The 23,327-nt window shown below is 44.7% G+C and overlaps 1 protein-coding gene across 1 annotated transcript; it reads left to right on the top strand.

The window, feature by feature from the left end:
- Window positions 1–2,036: 2,036 nt before the first annotated feature.
- Window positions 2,037–22,772, top strand: LOC144603787 (alpha-N-acetylgalactosaminidase-like). The gene is made up of 8 exons (XM_078417489.1): window positions 2,037–2,057; window positions 7,440–7,617; window positions 11,262–11,436; window positions 15,151–15,328; window positions 16,828–16,922; window positions 19,564–19,725; window positions 21,003–21,200; window positions 22,512–22,772. The coding sequence occupies exons 2-8, from the start codon at window positions 7,451–7,453 to the stop codon at window positions 22,770–22,772; spliced, it is 1,236 nt and encodes a 411-aa protein (XP_078273615.1). The 5' UTR covers window positions 2,037–2,057; window positions 7,440–7,450.
- The last annotated feature ends 555 nt before the right edge of the window (window positions 22,773–23,327 follow it).

Here is a 23,327-nt window from a genome sequence, read left to right as displayed (position 1 = left end):
GATTTAGTGAGTCCTCTGAAGCACTCCACATCAACGCACCTCTACATTGCTAAGTTTTAACTCATGAACCCACGACTGTCTGACTCAGAGCCTTCAATGTAATCCATTGACAGCTAACAATTTCCATCATGAAAGTCGTATGACTTGATTTTTAATGGGGAGCCCAGATTAAAAGTGCCCAACCCTAGCAATCGAGTATTTTGTATAATATACTACCAGTGTTTTGGCATTTCCAAGCAACGTATCAGTTATATTTTGAGATGATGAAAATGCTGAGAATTAAAAAAGGCACAAATCAGTCATGAGTTAGCCGCGTATGACATGCTTGTCTTCATTGCTTGGGGCAATGGGTATGTTTAGAGATACAGCGCGGAACAGGCCCTTCGGCCAACCGAGTCCAGCGATCCCCTCACGCTAACACTATCTTACACACTACGGCCAATTTACAAATACACCAAGCCACTTAGCCTACAAACCTGTACGTCTGGAGTGTGGGAGGAAACTGAAGCTCCCGGAGAAAACCCACGCAGGTCACGAGGAGAACGTACAAACACCATACAGACAGACCCGAGGTCAGGGTCGAACCTGGGCCCCTGGCGCCATGAGGCAGCAACTCTACAGCTGCAGTCGCAGGTCAAGAGAAGTCATGATGCACACATGTCAGTAATGTATAGATATAACAAACTGATATTGAAAACACCCAGCTCCATCTGGTTAAAGGCCAGGCCATTAAAAATGCAAAGCCCCTCCTTTTGTACTGATACTGGCAATGCAGAGTGCTGGAATAACAGCAGCACCTGTGGAGAACATGGACAGGTGAGGTTTCGGGTGGAGACCCTTCTTCAGAATAGCCCTGCTCTGGGGTGATGGCTGTGGCTGCATCACAACGTAGCTTCCCTCTCCAACAGAAGGTAGTTGAGGCCAGTTAATTGGCTATATTTAAGAGGGAGTTAGATGTGGCCCTTGTGGCTAAAGGGATCAGGGGGTATGGAGAGAAGGCAGGTACGGGACACTGAGTTGGATGATCAGCCATGATCATATTGAATGGCGGTGCAGGCTCGAAGGGCCGAATGGCCTACTCCTGCACCTATTTTCTATGTTTCTATGTTTCCAGCATCTGTGACAAGTCTCATATAAATAAGTCCATAGGTTCTAGGAGCAGGATGAGGCCATTCGGCCCACCAAGGGCTACTCTGCCATTCAATCTTGGCCCGATCTATCTTTCCCTCTCAACCCCGTCCTCCTGCCTTCTCCCCACAACCACTGACCACTGACCAATCTCCAGCCCACTGTCTCATGCTCTGTGGTTCGCTGTGGTTCCACTCTCTGAGAAGCATCTACCCAATCCAGCGGAATGGGGGAACGGTCTCGTCACCGTCGGGGCCAGTGTTGCCATCGTCGGCCGAGCAGCGGACGCGACCAAGGGGCGTTCGATCCCCGCACAGTCCACACACACAAGACCCCTGCCCTGACATCACACAACATCGCCGTGACCTCAGGGGGTGTCACCGCCAGATACAATTACTTGCCCTCTTCTCAACCGGGGCAGGCGGCGTCTTTAATGGAGTGGGCACCGAACAAACTGCTGGGAGCTCTTCTGTGTTACTGCCCTGCAGTTAGAGATGGCAAATGAGGATCATTAGTTTGATTCCCCAGCCGAGACACCTCATCTCTCGCAGCTTTGCTCGTTGTAGATCAGAAGGAGGGAGTCAGGCCTCGGGTCTCGGGGGCGACGACAGTCTTGGTCCTGCCTGCAGGCTACGGTGGTGATTCTGTACAGAATTAAAGACCGTGGGAGCGATGTTGCACGAAAACCCATAGACAGAGTGGCGCCAGAGTCTGCACCCCCCCCGAGTCAGGCAAGTGACCGCCAAACACAAGTGGGCGGATAGACTCCAAGTGTCACTTGTAGAAGCGAGGAACTGCAGATGCTGGTTCACTCAAAAAGGACACAGAGTGCTGGAGTAACTCAACCCAGGACGCTGCCCGACCCGCTGAGTTACCCCAGCACTTTGTGTCCTTCCAGGGTGACTGACTGTACAGGCGCCCAGGAAAAGGTACGGGGGGGGTTTGTTTGTTTGTTTGTTTGTTTGTTTGTTGTCGCAGTTGCTTGGTCCAGTGTGATGGGTTTGTTTATTTTGTGAATATGTTACATGGTTCCATCACCCACAGCTGCCGGGCGCCAACAGTGAACTGCTTCTGAGCGAAGGTATTTATTCACAAAATGCTGGAGTAACTCAGCGGGCCGGGCAGCATCTCGGGAGAGAAGGAATGGGTGACGTTTCGGGTCGAGACCCTTCTTCAGACAGACTCTGCTTCTGAGCGAACGTGTGTTAAAGGCAGCGAGAGGGAAGGGAAGGGAAGGGAAGGGGCCACGGTTTTAGTTGAGTTTGACACTGATCAACAATGGCATTACCAAGTCAGCACATCACAATGACCACATGACATCACCCAGTCGTCTCTCCTGACTTTTGTTCTCCACCCTCCACATTAAACCTAAAGAGAGTTGACACCACGGTTTCTGGGTTTGTGGACAGGGAGGGGGTTACAAGTTGTTCGCCAGTGGACACGCCCAGGGATTGGAACCGTTCTCTCCCATTTTCGAAGAGCCCATTCCAGCAAGGAATTCTCTCTCTCTCTCTCTCTCTCTCTCTCTCTCACCCACGCCATCCCTTTGACTGGAGATGTGGGGGCTGGAGGAGAATTTACTTCCTGACAGTTGAGCGAGTTTGGCAGCAGGTGAGGTTTAACTACACAAGTCAGAGTGCACCAGTCTAGTTTAAACTAGACACAATGAGCTGGAGTAACTCAGCGGGTCGGGCAGCATCTCTGGAGAGAAGGAATATTGTCGAGGCCCTTCTTAAGACATAGTTTAGTTTAGAGATACAGCGTGGAAACAGGCCCTTCGGCCCACCGAGTCCGTGCTGACCAGCGATCCCCACATACTGACACTATCCTGCACACACTAGGGACACTTTACAATTTACCAAGCCAATTTGGCAAAACTTGTACAAACCTGTACGTCTTTGGAGTGTGGGAGGAAGCCGGAGCACCCGGAGAAAACCCACGCAGGTCACGGGGAGAGCAGAGCGTACAGATTCCATACAGACACAACCCGTAGTCAGGATCAAACGAGCAATACGGGCTGAAAAGATGAAGTACAAGGGGAAGCTGGCCAAGAATATAAAGAAGGACAGTAAAAGCTTCTTTAGATATGTTAAGAGAAAAAGAGTAGCAAAGTCAAATGTGGGTCCCTTGAAGGCAGACACGGGTGGAATTATTATGGGTAACAAGGAAATGGCAGAAGAGTTGAACAGGTACTTCGGATCTGTCTTCACTAAGGAAGACACAAACAATCTCCCAGAAGTACTGGAGGACAGAGGATTTAGGGGGTAGAGGAACTGAAAGAAATTTTCATTAGGTGAGAAATAGTATTGGGTAGACTAATGGGACTGAAGGATGATAAATCCCCTGGGCCTGATGGTCTGCATCCCAGGGTCCTCAGGGGTGGCTCTAGAAATAATGGACGCATTGGTGATCATTTTCCAATGCTCAATAGATTCAGGATCAGTTCTTGTGGATTGGAGGATAGCTAATGTTATCCTACTTTTCAAGAAAGGAGCGAGAGAGAAAACGGGGAATTACAGACCAGTTAGCCTGACTTCGGTGGCGGGAAAGATAACAGTATAACAGTATAATAACAGAGCTTTATTTGTTGGAGTCAATTATTAAAGAGGTAATAATGGTGCATTTGAATAGCAGAAAAGGGATAAGTCCAAGTCAGCATGGATTTATGAAAAGGAGATCATGCTTGACTAATCTTCTGGAATTTTTTGAGGATGTGACAAGTAAAATAGATGAAGGGGAGCCAGTGGATGTAGTGTATCTAGACTATCAGAAAGCCTTTGATAAGGTCCCGCACGGGAGATTGGGGACTAAAATTAGAGCACATGGTATTGGGGGTAGGGTGTTGAAATGGATAGAAAATTTGTTGGCAGGCAGGAAGCAAAGAGTAGGAGTAAACGGGTCCTTTTCAGAATGGCAGGCAGTGGCGAGTGGAGTGCCGCAAGGCTCGGTGTTGGGGCCGCAACTGTTTATCATATATATCAATGATTTGGTAGATGGAATTAGAAGCAACACTAGCAAGTTTGCGGATGACACAAAGCTGGGTGGCGGTGTAAATTGTGAAGAGGATGTTAGGAGGTTGCAGGGTGACCTGGACAGGTTGAGCGAGTGGGCAGATGCGTGGCAGATGCAGTATAATATAGATAAGTGTGAGGTTATCCACTTTGGCGGCAAAAACAAGGAGGCAGATTATTATCTCAATGGAGTTAGGTTAGGTAAGGGGGAGGTGCAGCGAGACCTGGGTGTCCTTGTACACCAGTCACTGAAAGTTGGCGTGCAGGTACAGCAGGCAGTGAAGAAAGCTAATGGAATGTTGGTCTTCATAACAAGAGGATTTCAGTATAGGAGTAAAGAGGTTCTTCTGCAGTCGTATAGGGCCCTGGTAAGACCACATCTGGAGTATTGTGTACAGTTTTGGTCTCCTAATTTGAGGAAGGACATCCTTGTAATTGAGGCAGTGCAGCGTAGGTTCACGAGATTGATCCTTGGGATGGAGGGACTGTCATATGAGGAAAGATTGAAAAGACTAGGCTTGTATTCACTGGAGTTTAGAAGGATGAGAGCGGATCTTACAGAAACATAAAATTATAAAAGGACTGGACAAGCTAGATGCAGGAAAAATGTCCCCCAATGTTGGGCGAGTCCAGAACCAGGGGCCACAGTCTTAGAATAAAGGGGAGGCCATTTAAAACTGAGGTGAGAAAAAACTTTTTCACCCAGAGAGTTGTGAATTTGTGGAATTCTCTGCCACAGGGGGCAGCGGAAGCCCCCTGGATGGATTTAAGAGAGAGTTAGATAGAGCTCTAGGGGCCAGTGGAATCAAGGGATATGGGGAGAAGGCAGGCACGGGTTATTGATTGGGGACAATCAGCCATGATCACAATGAATGGCGGTGCTGCCTCAAAGGGCCGAATGGCCTCTTCCTGCACCTATTTTCTATGTTTCTATGTTTTTAAACCCGGGTCTCTGGCGCTGTAAAGCAGCAACTCTACCGCTGCGCCACTGTGCCGCCCCTAAAAAAGTGTTTCCCGACCCCTGCCGAAACCCGGATTGAACCAGGGACCTTTAGATCTCAAGGTCAAGTTGGGATTATTATCACATATACAAGAACAGTGAGGTACCGTACAGGTACATTGCAAATCTTGCGCACAGACACACAGACAACCCACAAAAACATATATCATCCAGAAATTCTACAAGACAGTGAAAAGAAAACAACTGTGCAAAAAAAGACATTAGTGCAAAAATACACAATTAGAAACAATTCCATAAAGGTGCAAGAGGTAGTCCAGAGTGTTCTCATAGAGTTACAGAGTGATACAGTGTGGAAACAGGCCCCTCAGCCCAACTTGCCCACACCGGCCAACATGTCCCAGCTACACTAGTCCCACCTGCCAGTATTTGGTCCATATCTCTCCAAACCTGTCCTATCTATGTACCTGTCTAACTGCTTCTTAAATATTGGGATAGTCCGTGCCTCAACTACCTCCTCTGGCAGCTTGTTCCATACACCCACCACCCTTTGTGTGAAAAAGTTACCCCTCAGATTCCTATTAAATCTTTTCCCCTTCACCTTAAACCTATGTCCTCTAGTCCTCGATTCACCTACTCTGGGCAAGAGACTCTGTGCATCTACCCAATCTATTTCTCTCATGATCTTATCCACCTCTATAAGATCACCCCTCATCCTCCTGCGCTCCAAGGAATAGAGTCCCAGCCAACTCAACCTCTGCCTATAGTTCAGACTCTCTCGTCCTTGAAACTTCCTCGTAAATTTTCACTGTACCCTTTCCAGCTTGACAACATCATTCCTATAAACATGGTGCCCAGAACTGAACACAATACTCTAAATGTGGCCTCACCAACGTCTTATACAACTGCAACATGACCTCCCAACTTCTCTACTCAATGCTCTAGCTGATGAAGGCCAATGTGCCAAAAGACTTTTTGACCACCCAATCTATCTGTGACTCCACCTTCGGGTAACTATGCACCTGCACTCTTAGATCCCTCTGCTCTGCAACACTCCCCAGAACCCTACCATTCACTGTGTAGGTCCTGCCCATGTTAGACTTCCCAAAATGTAACACCTCATATTTTTATGCATTAAATTCCATTGCTGAGGTAGAATTAAGGTTGACACGAAATGCTGGAGTAGCTCAGCGGGTCAGGCAGCATCTCTGGAGAAAAGGAATAGGTGATGTTTTGGGTCGAGACCTTTCTTCAGATTGAGATTCAGGTGAGAGGGAAACGAAAGATGTCAAAGCTCAATGGAACAAATGAATGAAAGATGAACTGGAGCAAGATGAACTGGAGAGCAGGAGGAATCCCAAAGGAGGGAGGGGGGGGGGGGGGGCGGCGAGAGAGGGTGTTGCAGATCTCTGGTCAGAGAGAGGAGAACTTCTTCAAAGTAGGCATGCCTTGAGGTGATTTCGCAGAGGAGCAGACAAAACGTGTCGGAAGGAAAACCAACATCTGTAGTTCCTTCAATTAAGGTTGTAATGGTTGGCTGAAGAATCTGATGGCTGTTGGAAAGTAGCTGTTCTTGAACATGACGGAGTGGGACTTGAAGGTTGCTCGCAAAATCAGAGATCATTGGAAGAAAGTAAAATGATTTTTAATAAATCATTTTAAAGAAGTTTTAATGAGAATGGTGGGTATATGGAATGAGCTGCCAGAGGGGGTAGTTGAGACCAGTACTATAGCAACAATAATAAAACACACACACATACACACACAAAGACAAACACACACACACAAACACAAAACAGACAAACATGCAAAAACACGCGCACACACACACACACACACACACACACACACAGCCACACAAACACACACACGCACACACACAGACAAACACGCACATACACACACACACAAACACGCACACACAAACAAACAGGTACACACACAAACACACACACACGTAAACATGCGCACATACACACACACACAAACATGCACACACACACACATATATATATATATATATATATATGCATATACAGGTGTATTCATATACAGGTATATAAATATATAAAAGACATTTGGACAGGTACGTGGATAGGAAAGGTTTGGAGGGATATGGGCCAAAAGTGGCCAAATGGGCAGGTGGGACTAGTGTGGATGGGGCATCTTGAGCAAGTTGGGCCGAATGGCTGTTTCTGTGCTGTGTGACTCTATAACTGTGTCCTTTTGAGATTTCCCATCTGTTTCACACACACTCTGCTGATCATTGACTCTGTTGATAAAAAATTATGGAAACGTGTTGAATGAAATGCATGCTGAATAAGCACCATTATTTTTTCCAGAGAGGGCCTTAATGCATTGTGGAATACTTGTCCTCTTCATATCCCTCTTCCTGACACTAGTTGGGCCATGTGAGCTGCTGGACAATGGCTTGGCTAAATCTCCCCCCATGGGCTGGATAGCCTGGGAGCGCTTCAGATGCACGACGGATTGCAACGTGTACCCTGACAACTGCATTAGGTAGGTACTTTAAGCAGAATCTGGACACGAATGAACTCTGTGGCTTGTCTTTTAAGATGTTTTAAAGAGTTTGCACGGGAACTGCAGATGCTGGTTTCCACTGGAGATAGATACAAAAAACTGGAGTAACAGCGGCTCAGACAGCATCTCTGGAGAAAAGGAGTAGGTGAAGTTTCGGGTTGAGTGTGGGTGTGAAGAAGGCTCTCAACCCGAAACGTCACCTATTCATTTTCTCCAGAGATGCTGCCTGACCCGCTGAGTTACTCCAGCATTTTGTGTCTATCTTAAAGCAGCCCATTTGTTTGGCGCTGAATATTCTTTCCTTCTACATGCACGGCACTATGTACCACCAAAAAAATGCACTGCAGTTACTTGACAAGGCTGCTCTTACAGCATCTCTTCAAGATCTAACATTAGTTTAAATTAGTTCAATTTAGTTTAGAGATATAGTGCAGAAACAGGCCCTTCGGCCCACTGAGTCTGCACCGACCAGCGATCCCCACACATTAACACCACCCTACACACACTAGGGACAGTTTACACTGATACCAAGCCAATTAACCTACAAAACTGTTCGTCTTTGGAGAGTGTAAGGAAACCGAAGATCTCAGGGAAAACCCACGCGGTCACGGGGAGAACATACAAACTCCGTGCAGAAAGCACCCGTAGTCGGGATCAAACCCGGGTCTCCGGTGTTGCAAGCGTTGTAAGGCAGCAACTCTACCGCTGCATCACCGTGCCATCCTAGAAGGTTGCACAGCATTGGACAAGGGCTGCAATCACAGGAGAACACCATTATCTGCAGTTCCTCATCCAACCCCCACACCATTCTGACTTGCAATCTCCATTCGTTCACCACCACTGAGTCTCAATCCTGGAAGTCCTCACACAACAGCACTGGAGAACTCCACATTAATACCAACTTTCAGATATAATCTTGATAAAATGGCAACTCTTGTACACTATCTCAAGTACAGAAGTACAGTGAAATTCCTTTTTTGCACACAGTTCAGTATGAGTATTACAATAGATAAGCACAATTTTAGCTCAGTACAGGTGTTTCGGAATAGTATGTGTGGGAAGGAACTGCAGATGCTGGTTTAAACCCGAAGATAGACACAAAAAGCTGGAGTAACTCAACGGGACAGGCAGCATCTCTGGAGAGAAGGAAGAAACAAAGAACAATGAATGAAAGATATGCAGTACATTCAGAAAGTATTCAGACCCCTTCACTTTTTCCACATTTTGCTACGTTACAGCCTTATTTTAAAATGGATTAAATATGGTTTTTTTTATCATCAATCTACACACAATACCCCATGATAAAAAAGCAAAAACAGATGTTTAGAAATTTTTGCAAAGTAATTAAAAAGAAATAACTGAAATATCACATTTACATAAGTATTCAGACCCTTTACTCAGTACTTTGTTGAGGCACCTTTGGCAGCGATTACAGCCTCAAGTCATCTTGGGTATGACGCTACAAGCTTGGCACACCTGTATTTGGGCAATTTCTCCCATTCTTCTCTGCAGATCCTCTCAAGCTCTGTCAGGTTGGATGGGGAGCGTCAATGCACAGCTATTTTCAGGTCCCTCCAGAGATGTTCGATCAGGTTCAAGTCCGGGCTCTGGCTGGGCCACTCAAGGACATTCACAGACTTGTCACAAAGCCACTCCTGCGTTGTCTTGGCTGTGTGCTTAGGGTCGTTGTCCTGTTGGAAGGTGAACCTCCGCCCCAGTCTGAGGTCCAGAACGCTCTGGAGCAGGTTTTCATTAAGGATCTCTCTGTACTTTGCTCCGTTCATCTTTCCCTCGATCCTGACCAGTTCCAGTTCCTGCCGTTGAAAAACATCCCCACAGCATGATGCTGCCACCACCATGCTTCACCTTAGGTATGGTATTGGTCAGGTGATGAGCGGTGCCGCTTAGCATTCAGGCCAAAGAGTCCAATCTTGGTTTCATCAGACCAGAGAATCTTGTTTCTCATAGTCTGAGAGTCCTTTAGGTGCCTTTTGGCAAACTCCAGGCAGGCTATCATGTGCCTTTTACTGAGGAGTGCCTTCCGTCTGGCCACTCTACCATAAAGGTCTGATTGGTGGAGTGCTGCAGATATAGTTGTCCTTCTGGAAGGTTCTCGCATCTTCACAGAGGAACTCTGGAGCTCTGTCAGAGTGACCATCGGGTTCTTGGTCACCTCCCTGACCAAGGCCCTTCTCCCCCGATTGCTCAGTTTGGCCAGGCGGCCAGGTCTATGAAGTGTCCTGGTGGTTCCAAAGTTCTTCCATTTAAGAATGATGGAGGCCACTGTGCTCTTTGGGACCTGCAATGCTGCAGAAATTGTTTTATACCCTTCCCCAGATCTGTGTCTCGACACAATCCTGTCCTGGAGGTCTATGGACAATTCCTTCATCTTCATGGCTTTGTTTTTGCTCTGACATGCACTGTCAACTGTGGGACCTTATATAGACAGATGTGTGCCTTTCCAAATCATGTACAATCAATTTAATTTACCACTGGTGGACTCCAATCAAGTTGTAGAAACATTTCAAGAATAATCAACGGAAACAGGATGAACATAAACTCAATTTTTAGGGACATCGCAAAGGGTCTAAATACTTATGTATATGTGATATTTCAGTTTTTTTTAAAATTACTTTGCAAAAATTTCTAAACACCTGTTTTCGCTTTTTTATTATGGGGTATTGTGTGTAGATTGAAGATAAAAAAATGAATTTAATCCATTTAAAAATAAGGCTGTAACGTAACAAAAGTGAAGGGGTCTGAATACTTTCTGAATGCACTGTACAAAAAAAATGCATGTGCATTCATTGTTCATTATCTCTCTACATCATCTTCTATATCTCGTTTTCCTTTCCCGTGACTTCAGTCTGAAGAAGGGTCTCGACACGAAACGTCACCTGTTCCTCTCTCCTCCTATACACTTGTACCTAACTTAAATTGTGCTTATCCATCGTAATACTACTGCTGAACTGTAAGCAAAAAAAGGAATTTCACTGTACAATTTCACTGTACTTCAGTACATGTGACAATAAAGAACCATTGAACCATCGAGTGGCCCATGAAGGTAGCTGACTACCACCTTCTCCAGGGCAATTAGGGATGAGGAATATGTGTAGGAAGGAACTATAGATGCTGGTTTACACTGAAGATAGACATAAAATGCTGGAGTAACTCAGTGGGTCAGGCAGCGTCTCTGGAGAAAAGGAATAGGTGACGTTTTGGGTCTGAAGAAGGGTCTCGACTTGAAACGTCACCAATTCCTTTTCTCCAGAGATGCTGCCTGACCCACTGAGTTACTCCAGCTTTTTGTGTCGATCCACACTTTTGAGGGTGATTTTCCCTCCAGTTTCCTCTTTGTGGTCAGTGTGTAAATACCCAGGCGTTTTCCTTTATATCTCATCAAAGCAACGTGCTCAATGAGAATCCAAGATGCGTTAGGTTCACAGGGAAGGGAAGGGCCCAGTAATGAGAGATGCTGCCAGACCCGCTGAGTTACTCCAACCTTTTTGTGTCTATCTCATTTAGGGATGAGGAACATATACTGGCCCAGCGAGCAACACCTACATCATGTTCATACGATAAATAAATCAATTTATATCCTCTTGGCCATTCCTCCCTAACAGTGAAGACTTGTTCATGGCGATGGCAGACAAGCTCGTAGAAGATGGCTGGAAAGAGCTGGGATATCTATACGTGAACATTGATGACTGCTGGTCTGCACTGGTGAGGGACGTCAATGGGAAGCTGCAAGCAGACCAAGAACGATTCCCAAATGGTATTAAGAAACTGGCTGAATATGTGAGTAACGTCTCGTGGTCACAAGGCTTCTCTCCCAACACTTTATTCCCTTTGCCTTATTGGTATTGCTATTGGCATTGGCTTATTATTGACATGCAGTGAAAAACTACGTGTGCTACCTACTCAAAATCATACCAGACATGAGTACATACAAGCCTTGCACAAGTACAACAGGTAGTGCAAACAGAAAAAAAATATCAGAGCACAGAGCATAGTGGTCCGTCGTTATAGTGTTACAGCAACGGAGAAAAGTGCAGATGGAAAAAGTCCAAAGGCCACAATGCGGTAGGTTGGGAGATCCATAACCAACTCCTCTCTTATTGACATTGAGGGAAAGGTTGTTGTCTTGGCAGCATGTTACTAAACTCTCTATTTCCTTAGTAGACACAAAATGCTGGAGTAACTCAGCGGATCAGGCAGCATCCCGAGACCCTTCTTCAGATGGTTGGTCTGAAGAAGGGCCTCGACCCGAAACGTCACCCATTCCTTCTCTCCAGGGATGCTGCCTGACCCACTGAGTTACTCCAGCATTTTGTGTCTCCCTTCGATTTAAACCAGCATCTGCAGTTTTTTTCTCTACTCTCTATCTCCTTCCTGTACTTCTTCTTGTCATTGTTTGAGGCAAGGATCACTACAATGATGTCGTCTGGAAACTTGTAAATGGAGTTAGGATAGAATTAGGCTGTACAGTTGTGAGTGTGTAGGGAGTATAGGAAGAGGCTCCAATTACAACCGAGTGGGTTACTGGTGTTGAGAATTATCCTGGAGCCTTAAGATAATCTATGATCCTCCCCACAGCTCTGATATACATTCCAAAGGAGAAGGAAATTGCAAAGAACATAATGGGCCGATGTCATTGGAACTAACATATTTCAAATATCAGGGTGGAAATTTAGTTTAGATAGAGCCTGGAAACAAGTCCTTCGGCCCACCGAGTCCAAGCTGACCAGCGATCCCCGCACAATTAACACTATCCTATAGCACACAAGGGACAATTTACAATATTACCAAGCCAGTTAGCCTACAAACCTGTAGGTCTTGGGAATGAGAGAAGAAATTGGGGCACCCGGAGAAAACCCACATGGTCACAGGGAGAACATATAAACTCCGTACAGACAGCACCCGTAGTCAGGATTGAACCCGGTTCTCTGGAACTGTAAGGCAGTAACTCTGTCGCTGCATCACCGTGCTGACCTGACAAATCGCTAGATGACTATTATGGCTATTCTTCCTTGTTTATGGATGAGGTAAAAAAGGCAGAGATATCTGCAGTCCTCTGGGAATTCCTGTTGTAGCAGGACCATTAAGACAATAGAGCTGGTTTATTGACTTCACTGTCCCTTGGAGTAGATTATTGACCCATTATAAAACTCTGCAGATCTTCATGTCAGTAAAGTCGCTTTTGTTTTCATTCAAGCTCGCATTTTGCATCTTATGAAACTTTATGTCAATATACTCGGATGAAATGCTTGTAACAGAATCTAACGTAGAATGGGTTCTAATACTTCTTACTGAAAAAAGAAGTCCCTCGCCCATGGCGGTCACGGTGGCGCAGCGGTAGAGTTGCCGTCTTTCAGCGCTTGCAGCGCCGGAGACCCGGGTTCGATCCCGACTCCGGGTGCCGTCTGTACGGCGTTTGTACGTTCTCCCCGTGACTGCGTGGTTTTCTCCGAGATCTTCGGTTTCCTCCTACAACTAGTCCCTAGTGTGTGTAGGATAGCATTCATGTGCGGGGGTCACTGGTCGGTGCAGACTCGGTGGGCCGAAGGGCCTTTTTCTGCGTTGTATCTCTAGTTTAGAGATACAGCATGGAAACAAGCCCCACACCTTAGCGGCAATTTACAGAGGTCAATTAACCTACAAACCCACATATCTTTGGGATGGGGGAGGAAATTCGGAGCACCCGGAGGAAATTCATGTGGTCACAGTAGAACATGCAAACTCCACACAGACAGAGGAAAAAGCCGGAACAGGATACTGATATTGGATGATCAGCCATGATCATATTGAATGGCGGTGCTGGCTCGAAGGGCTGAATGGCCTACTCCTGCACCTATTTTCTATGTTCCTATGTTTCTACCCGTGGTCAGGATCAAACCTGGGTCTCCGGTGCTTTGAGGTAGCAGCTCTACCCGCTGCACCACAGTTCCACCCAACTACTAGTTGTGGAACTAGTCCTTGTTAATGCACTAAGACTCACCCCATGAGGCATCCACTCACTCCATGAGGCATCTTCTGCTGGGACTCATTGTCAACAAATCTCTGTTCCCAATTATTTTGTAAAATGGTTATAAAATAAGAAGTCACTTAAAAAGGTAAAACACGATTTATTAACTGCAGTGAGAATGAATCACGTTGATAGTCTTCCCGAATGAGTCAGACAATTTCCTAAAGTGGCAAATGAAGTATGCCCAGGAATGAAGGCGACTGCAAAACGTGGGGGACAACTGCCCATTCCCACTACAGGTACTGACCTCCCCACCATCGAAAGGGATCTACAGGAGCCCCTGCCTCAAAAAGGCAGCCAGCCTTATCAGAGACCCACACCACCCTGGCCACACTCTCATTTCACTCCAACCACCAGGAAGAAGGTACAGGAGCCCAAAAACTGTAACATCCAAGTTCAGGAACCATTTCTTCCCAACGCCCATCAGGTTATTAGGCACTAAATGGATAAAACAGGTTTGGAGAGATATGGCCCAAATGCTGGCAGGTGGGACTGGTGTAGATGGGACATGTTGGCTGGTGCGGGCAAGTTGGGCAGAAGGGCCAGTTTCCACACTGTATTACTCTATATGACTACAACCTCCAACTAAGCTCCAAATTACATTGACTTGGGGGGGGGGGCATTGCTTTTATTGTTTTTGTTTGTGCCTTTGCATTATTATTGTTTACTTTTATACACTGAACTTTTGTTGTTGTTGATTATGATGTTTACAGAGAACTATGTCTGCATATCTGTTGTGCTGCTGCATGTAAGAATTTCATTGCTCTCATTTTGGGACATATGACAATAAAACACTCCTGACATACAGCTTTTATCTTCTGACTAGACCTGCATCCCCCTCCCCCTCCCCCTCCCCACTCCCCCCCTCCCCCCTCCCTTCCTCCTCCCCCTCCCTCCTCCCCCATCCCCTCCCCCCTCCTCCCCTCCCCCTCCCCCACTCCCTTCCTCCTCCCCCTCCCTCCTCCCCCACCCCCGCCTCCCCTCCCCCTCCTCCACTCCCCCCCTCCCCCCTTCTCCCCCCTCCCCCCTCCCCCACTCCCCCTCCCCCACTCCCCCCTCCCTTCCTCCTTCCTCTCCCTCCCACCTCCCTCCTCCCCTTCCCCTCCCACCTTCCCCTCCCCCCCACTCCATCCCCCTCAACCCCCCTTATCCTCCCTCCTCCCCCCCTCCCTCCCTCCCGCCACCTCCCTCCCTCCCTCCCCCCACCCCCTCCCTCCCTAGGAGATAGATTTAAAGTTTAAAATGTGAATAACTTAAAAAATATAACACCGATTTCAATGAAACTTCTTCCATTAGCACCAAAGGGACGACGGTGAGTAAGGTGGGCCTAAAATTGTTGCGCTATCGTGTACCGTTTTGGCTGTAGTTCAGGAACAAACAAACAAACAAACAAACAAACGAGGGTTATAGTATACAGATTATAAATATGGCAAAAGGCCTTATGGATGTTTAAGTTTTAATAATTTCCTGATCTATATTGATGCTAGATGCATTCCAAAGGACTGAAGCTGGGGATTTATGGAGACCTGGGTCACTCAACCTGTGGTGGCTATCTTGGCACCTTACCGGAAACCATTGACCTCGATGCAAATACATTTGCAGAATGGGAAGTAGACATGTTGAAGCTTGACGGATGCAATTCCAACTCCACTGAAAGATCAATAGGTACCTCTCTGAGACTTTGCAGTGATAACATATCAATTAATCTACTTTTCCGAATTAATGGGAGATGCTTTTATTTCAAGATCGTTGAGTCCAACTTTACACGGATAACTGAATGATTTCCATTTTCAAAGACTTGAAAATCTTTTGCCCTAAATTCCTAATAATTGAATAAGTCAATAGTTTATTATGTTTCAGTTTGTAACATTCAGTTCAGTTTAGAGCTACAGCATGCACATGACACCTTCTGCCCACTGAATCCATGCCGACCATCGATCACCCTTTCACACTTGTCCAATGTTATCCCACTTGTGTATTCACTCTCTGCACACTCAGCGCAATTTACAGCGGCCCAATTAACCTACAAACCCGCCCTTCTTTGGGATGTTGGAGGAAACCAGAGTAGTCAGAGGAAACTGCATGCAATCACAGGGAGAACGTTCAAACTCCATACAGACAGCATGTGAGGTCAGGATTGAACTGTACTGTGGCACTCTGAGGCACCAGCTCTACCAGCTGCACCATTGTGCCATCCTATTAATACTGAAATATATATTTTTGTTAAATTAGTTAAATTTGTCCTAAATTAATTTAGTAAATTTAAATAACATTTAAATTCCTTTCCTTCAGATGTTTGTCACCAAAATAAAAAACACATAAGTAGCGATTAAATTGCAAATTAAAGTGCAAGGAGTATAAAAATTGTAAAAATTGTAAAAATTGTCCCTAGTGGGTGTAGGATAGTGTTAATGTACGGGGATCACTGGGCGGCACGGACTTGGAGGGCCGAAAAGGCCTGTTTCCGGCTGTATATATATATGATATATGATATGATATAACTGATTCAATGGTTCAATGATACTTTATTGTCACTTGTACCTAGGTGCAGTGAAATGCTGTTTTGCCCAGTAAAATCATGTAGCAGAGCTCACCTAGGCAGTACACAAGTGCCACTTGTTGCCCCTGACCAAAGATACTAGAGGAGCAAGATGGACCACTCCGTTGAAATTGCCTATACTGAAGTGTAGTATGCAAAGGAGCCATTTTAGTAGGCAAAACCCGCCGTTCGCTATGCCTCTCGCAGTGTAATCAGTGTTTTGGGGGAACAGTATGTGTGATGATACCATTAAAATACAGAATATATCTCATCTATCAATTCGCAGATTTTTGTTATTTTTCTTTTTAAATGTCTCGGCAAGTTTCTGCCTACTAAAACGGCACCTTGACGTACTAGGGTCGAGCGGTCTATCTTGCTCTGCTCTATTATCTTTGCCCCTGACAAAGTTACAAAAGTTCACCGAACAGTCCTATCTACTGCCTGTTGTCGCACATGGCAGCAGCCCCCCACTCCAGCCCCCCCACCTTGGGTCTCCCCTCCATTCTCGGAGCCCCCCTCCCCCCCCCCCCCCCCACCCCCCACTGCCCGGTCCCCCTTTGTTCTGTCACTGACATTCCCATTATTTGCGGTTCATTGAAGCTAACGTTCGTATTGTATTTCCAAGGTTATCCCAGGATGAGCCGTGCCCTCAATTCCACGGGAAGACCGATTTTATATTCCTGCAGTTGGCCAGCATACGAAGATGGTTTACCTCCAAAGGTTGTCGAAAGATGCTTTTAATTTCCTTCTCTCAGCATTTTAACAAAACACAACCCGGATGTATTTTTGACCCATTTATTTATCAATTTGCCTCAGTGTTGCACAGTTGCATCTGAGTCCATTTTGTTTGTAGTCTATTGCTTTCACTTCATGCTTGAAACTACATTAAAAAAAATAAAACAAGAATTCTTTTGGGAAGGAGATGGGAGGAATTTCTTTAGTCAGAGGGTGGTGAATCTGTGGAATTCGTTGCCACAGAAGACTGTGGAGACCAAGTCAGTGGATATTTTAAGGCAGAGATAGATAGATTCTTGATTAGTACTGTTGTCAGAGGTTATGGGGAGAAGGCGGGAGAATGGGGTTAGGAGGGAAAGATAGATCAACCATGATTAAATGGTGGAATGGACTTGATGGGCCGAATGACCTAATTCTACTCCTATTCCTTAAGACCGTATGACCTTAATAGTTCAAATGAAGTTAAAAAAAATTGCAGCTACCCTTGGCAATCTAACACTTTCACAGAAGTATCAAACATTTTCAGATGAGCGGATATGTGTTTTTTTGTTATGCTTGAGCATATAATTGGGCCACTTAGGGTAATTGAAGATGGTGCAAAGTCAAATTAAGAAACACCCAGATGCTTATCCAGAACAGGTAGAACATTTAGCTGTCAAATGTGCCTACTTTTCAGACACATGGAACTGCAGATGCTGGTTTACAAAAAAAGACACAGCGTGCTGAAGAAGGGTCCCAACCTGGAACGTCGCCTTTCCATGTTCTCCAGAGATGCTCCCTGACCTGCTGAGTTACTCCAGCACTGTGTGTCTATATTTCACCCTCTTTCTCACATTGTTTAAAATATCCAAAACTCAATGAGCTTTGAGGCATCTCATCTTTGCAATGATTTAGTGCTCAGTTTTAGGCTCTTTTAATAAGCCACCCTGGGGCCTTTTCGTTTAGTTTAGTTTAGTTTAGTGATAAAGTGCCGAAACAGACCTTTCGGCCCACTGAAACCAGAGCACCCAGAGAAAACCCACACAGTCACGGGGAGAACGTACAAACTCCATACAGACAGCACCCGTACAGGATTGAACCCGGGTTTCTGGCGCTGTAAGGCAGCAACTCTACCGCTGCGCCACCGTGCCGTCATTAGCGTTAATTGCCTATAACTTTGCTCCAGATAGATGGTGCTATTGTATAATAGCTAGAGCACATTGCAAGTGGCCTCCAATATTTATGCCATGGATAGACACAAAATGCTGGAGTAACTCAGCGGGACAGGCAGCATCTCTGGAGAGGAATGGGTGATGTTTCGGGTCGAGATCCTTCTTCAGACTGGATATCAGTGGAATATGTCAGAGTACAATGTGAATTAAACAGTAACACGTAGACCTTTAATTCTACAGAAGGTGGGGGGGGGGGGGGGTTGGGGGGGGGGAGGAGGGGGGAGGGGATGAAGGAGGAACTTCCAGGTGGTTGCCTTCTCTGCAGGATTGTTGTGCTGTACATAATATCTCCCAATTCCAGAGGCAACCCTGCATTGTGAAGCAATGGTAAAAAATATCCCATCAACTAAGTTCACTTGCAGCTTGTGTCTTTATTTAAACCCAGCCCCCTTCACCCATCGCCCAGTGCCCACTAATCTGCATTGGTTGCTGGACTGGCAATGGTCTGCTTGTTTCTTGTTCGGAAGTCTCTCCACGACTTCACACTTCCCAGTTGCCATAATCTGTACGGCCTCTTGTACATCTCCGGCATTTCTCACTCCACAAATACACCCCTGCCTCAGGCTGTGATGGCCTCCAGCTTTCAATTCCTTACCCGAAGCCACACGGTCCCTATATTTCTCCTTTGCTTCAAAGAATTTACATTTGATTTACTGCACTAAAGCTAGCATGGTTGCGTTGCTGTTAACTACTCATTATTGTGCTAAACACTTTTCCTTGTACACAATATCAGTACATACTAAATAATATATAATTCTATGCTAATAGGGAAGGGGTGAGAGGATGGGGGAGGGGAGGGTTGGGGGGATGGGGATCAGGGGGAGGGGGAGAGAGGGATGGGGGAGTGGGTGGAGGGGAGAGGGGAGGAGGAGAGGGGAGGGAGGGGTGAAGGGCATGGGGGAGGGGGGAGGGGTGAAAGGGAGGAGGGGGTGCAGCACCAATGCAGGAGAGGTTTGGACCCAACGGGTCCACTTGTATACATCATCATCATCATAATAATAATAATAATAATAATAATAATAATAATAATAATAATAATAATAATGAATACAGTATAACATATAATTTAGTATATACTATAGTACAGTATATACTATATGCTACATGCAATACCATATGCTACATAATATATTATGTTATAATAACATTATATAATATATTATATTATTATATCTATAAATATATTGTATTATTATAAAACATGTAAAATATAGTATAAAACATTATATCATTATATATAATTATATACCAAATATCCTTATACATGATATATTATATAATAATATTTTATAATATATTTATACTATTATATTATATTATTATTATTTATTATAAAAGATTATATAAATAATATATTATATACTAAATATCCTTATCTATTCTATACTGACCATGTTCTTTGTCTACCCCTTCAGGTGAACTACACTCTAATTGGGCAACTCTGCAACCTCTGGAGAAATTATGATGATATCAATGATTCGTGGGATAAAGTGAAAGCCATTATAAATTGGTTTGGAGACCACCAGGAAGATTTGCAACCAGCTGCAGGTCCAGGAAAATGGAACGATCCAGATATGGTACAACATACGTGCTGCAATTTAGCTATCAGTCATCTGTTGTGGTATAGACACAAAAAGCTGGAGTCACTCAGCGGGTCAGACAGCATCTCTGGAGAAAAGGAATGGGTGAAGTTTCGGGCCGAGACCTTTCTTCGTCACCCATTCCTTCACTTCAGAGATGCTGCCTGTCCCGCTGAGTTACTCCAACTTTTTGCGTCTACCTTCGGAAGTTGCTTCCTGCACATCTGTTGGGGGTATGTATCACTGTTTGTGGCACGTGGAACACAGTGGACAACTGCACAAGAGAGGGGCTTACTATAACTCAACATTATATGCCTAAAAAATGTTACTGATGCAACCTACTGCAATAGGAATGAATGCAGTGGCAGGGCGGAAGTATTTGTAAATAAGGTGCAGTGGAATAAGATCGTTCAGCAGAGTGAACATGGACTTATGAAAGGAAGGTCACGTTTAACCAATATGCTTTGGGAATTTTTTGATATTCTTTGAGAATGGGACAGATATAGGTATGTGCAAATTTTTTTGGAAGGCATTCGATGAGGTCCCATAATGGAGGTTCATCAAAAAACTTAGAACATACGGAAATGGCCGACACAGTGGTGAAGCTGGCAGAGCTGCTGCCTCGCAATGCCAGAGACCCAGGTTCCATCCTGACCTCGAGTGCTGCCTCTGTGGAGTTTGCACGTTCGTTCTGTGCATGCATAAATTTCTTCCAGGTGCGCCAGTTTTCTCCCACCTCCAAAAGACATGCGAGCTTGTAAGTCAATTGGCCTCAGTAAATTCTTGGTAGTGCGTAGGGAATGGATGAGAATGTTGGCTAACATACTGTAGAACGAGTGTGAATGGCTGATTGATGGCCGGCGAGGACTCAGTAGGCCAAAGGGTCTGTTTCCATGCTGAATCTATAAACTAAACTAAACTAAACTAAATAAGGGTTATATACTATCATGTAGTGAGAATCGGCTATTGGAGAGAAAATTGAATAGGGATAAAGAGATCCCTTTTAGTTTGGAAGGTGATGACTAATCTGGGTATTTTAGGGACTAGTGCCTGGGCCCCAGTTATTCTTCAGTCTTTGCTGAGAGGAACAAATAGCTTATTTCAAAGTACACTCATGATAGAAAGCTCGGCGGGCTTGTGAATATGGTAGAGAATGTAAAGAGGCCTCATGGGGATATGGATAACTGATTGAGCGATTGAGCGATTGAGGATATGGATTTAAATCTAACATTTCAAAGTGTCCGACTGACCTTTAATGATTTTGTTGTTTACAGTTAATAGTTGGTAACTTTGGTCTGAGTCAAGACCAGTCTAAAGCACAACTAGCCATCTGGGCTATATTGGCGGCACCATTTTTTATGAGCAATGATCTCCGTACAATTTCTGATGATGCCAAGACCCTTCTGCAAAACAAGTTGCTCATCCATATAGATCAGGACAAGCTAGGACAACAGGGGGTCAGAATTAAGAAGGTAACCAGAATTTTGTTTCCATTTATATGTTGAGAAGCTCATGGTAAAGGGGGAATGTAAATCACAATACTATGTCATACAATCTTACCTCTCCCTGTAAGTGAAACCCTCTCCTCCAGGCAGTATTTTAGTTGAATTCAGGCATTGAAAATGGCAATGAGATTGATGAGTTGAAGTTTGTTTGAGGAGGAAAGCCCCTGAGAATAAATTGTACAAAGCTATCATTATTAGTCATTGGATAAAGTTTGGCCACATGAAGGAAATGTGAAACCAGGTTATCAAGTCCTTCCAATAATAACCTTGACAGAATAAATCACGACAAAGCTCAGTGAACCTCAATGGTGGAGCTGTTTATACAATAACCATGCTTATGATTGGAATTAATCACAATTCACCTAATGACTCAAACTTTCCACCGGTGTAATTCATTCATATGTTCCACCCAGGTTGCTCCCACTATCTCCTTAATTTAGGGGTCACAGTTTAAGAATAAAGGGGAAGTCTTTTAGGACCGAGATGAGAAAGTTTTTTTTCACACAGAGAGTGGTGAATCTGTGGAATTCTCTGCCACAGAAGGTAGTTGAGGCCAGTTCATTGGCTATATTTAAGAGGGAGTTAGATGTGGCCCTTGTGGCTAAAGGGATCAGGGGGTATGGAGAGAAGGCAGGTACGGGATACTGAGTTGGATGATCAGCCATGATCATATTGAATGGCGGTGCAGGCTCGAAGGGCCGAATGGCCTACTCCTGCACCTTTTTCTATGTCTATGTCTATGCTTCTCATTTTTGATCCCATCATTCCTTGCTGAGAAATTTAGCAAACAGACTGACTTTAGGAAGTGAGGAAGATTAATTATCCTGTAGTTCATCTCATAAGTTCATAAATTCTAGGAGCAGAATTAGGTCATTCGGCCCATCCAGTCTACTCCGCCATTCAATCATGGCTGATCTACCTTTCCCTCTCAACCCCATTCTCCTGCCTTCTCTCCATAACCCCTGACACCCTAACTAATCAAAAATCTGTCAATCTCCACAAACGTATCCATTGACTTGGCCTCCAGAGCCGTCTGTGGCAATGAATTCCACAGATTCACCTCCCTCTGACTAAAGATAACTATCTTCCCCCTTCTCACCTACTTCTGTCATGGCCCAGAAGACCAAGAACCGGCTGTGTGAAGATTTGTATAACAAACCAAAGCCTTTTTCTCTCTGGCTTGGAATGTGACCAGATTATCTGTTTTTTATTGTATCGTTCTAACCCTGTGCCATATAATAGTGAAAGTTGATTTTAAGCCTTGACTCTTACTTGTAGGATCAAGATTTCCAACTGTGGAAGAGGAAGCTATCTCATGGACAATTTGCTCTGGCCTACCTCAACACAGCTGATCTGGGAGAAGCCAGATCCTTCTCACTGAGCTTATCTCCTCTGCACATTGAGGACTGTTCTCTTGGGTACAATATCTATAATGTTTTTGACAAGAAGTTTGTTGCCTTTCTGAATTCAAATCACACACACAGTTTTCGTGTCAATCCAACAAGTGTTGTCCTTTTCTTTATTCGCCCTGTTTGTTAACTGTTATGATTTCAACATGTGAATATTTGATATAAAGCTAGAGAAAAAAAAATCCTGCTTAATTTAATAATGCTTTAAATATGTTATCTCTTAGTCCAATCTTCAAGTCGAGTCATCTAAATATCATGATAAGACACTTTGAAGACATAAATATCTTTATATGTAACAATTCAACATTTCCGTGTTATGTGCAGGTCAAAATTCCAATGAAAAGTTTACACAATGTTCCTACATTTCGTGTCTGTCTTGAAATATACATCCTATATATTTTCTTTCTTGTGCTATCGACTACTAACTGTCCCATTGAAATAAAGTAAAGGAAATGGCATTGTAGAGGTCAACCATTTTGTAAGTGACATTTGCAAAGCTGGACAGTGAAATATATTTACGCCCAAATGGGGCTGATAATAAAAGTGATGTGATATGGCATCCGAATGCCAAATATATCTCAACTAGTTAACCTGAAAGCCTTCCTTGAAACTCTTTCCTCCAAATCTGTGACCAACATATTAAACCTAGCCAGTATTTCACTGATATTTGATCACGAGATTTTTG

The sequence above is a fragment of the Rhinoraja longicauda genome, chromosome 21, assembly GCF_053455715.1.
Source record: "Rhinoraja longicauda isolate Sanriku21f chromosome 21, sRhiLon1.1, whole genome shotgun sequence".
NCBI lineage: Eukaryota > Metazoa > Chordata > Chondrichthyes > Rajiformes > Arhynchobatidae > Rhinoraja > Rhinoraja longicauda.
The sequence above is the reverse complement of the archived record's forward strand: the minus strand, read 5'-3'. Positions and strand labels throughout refer to the sequence as shown.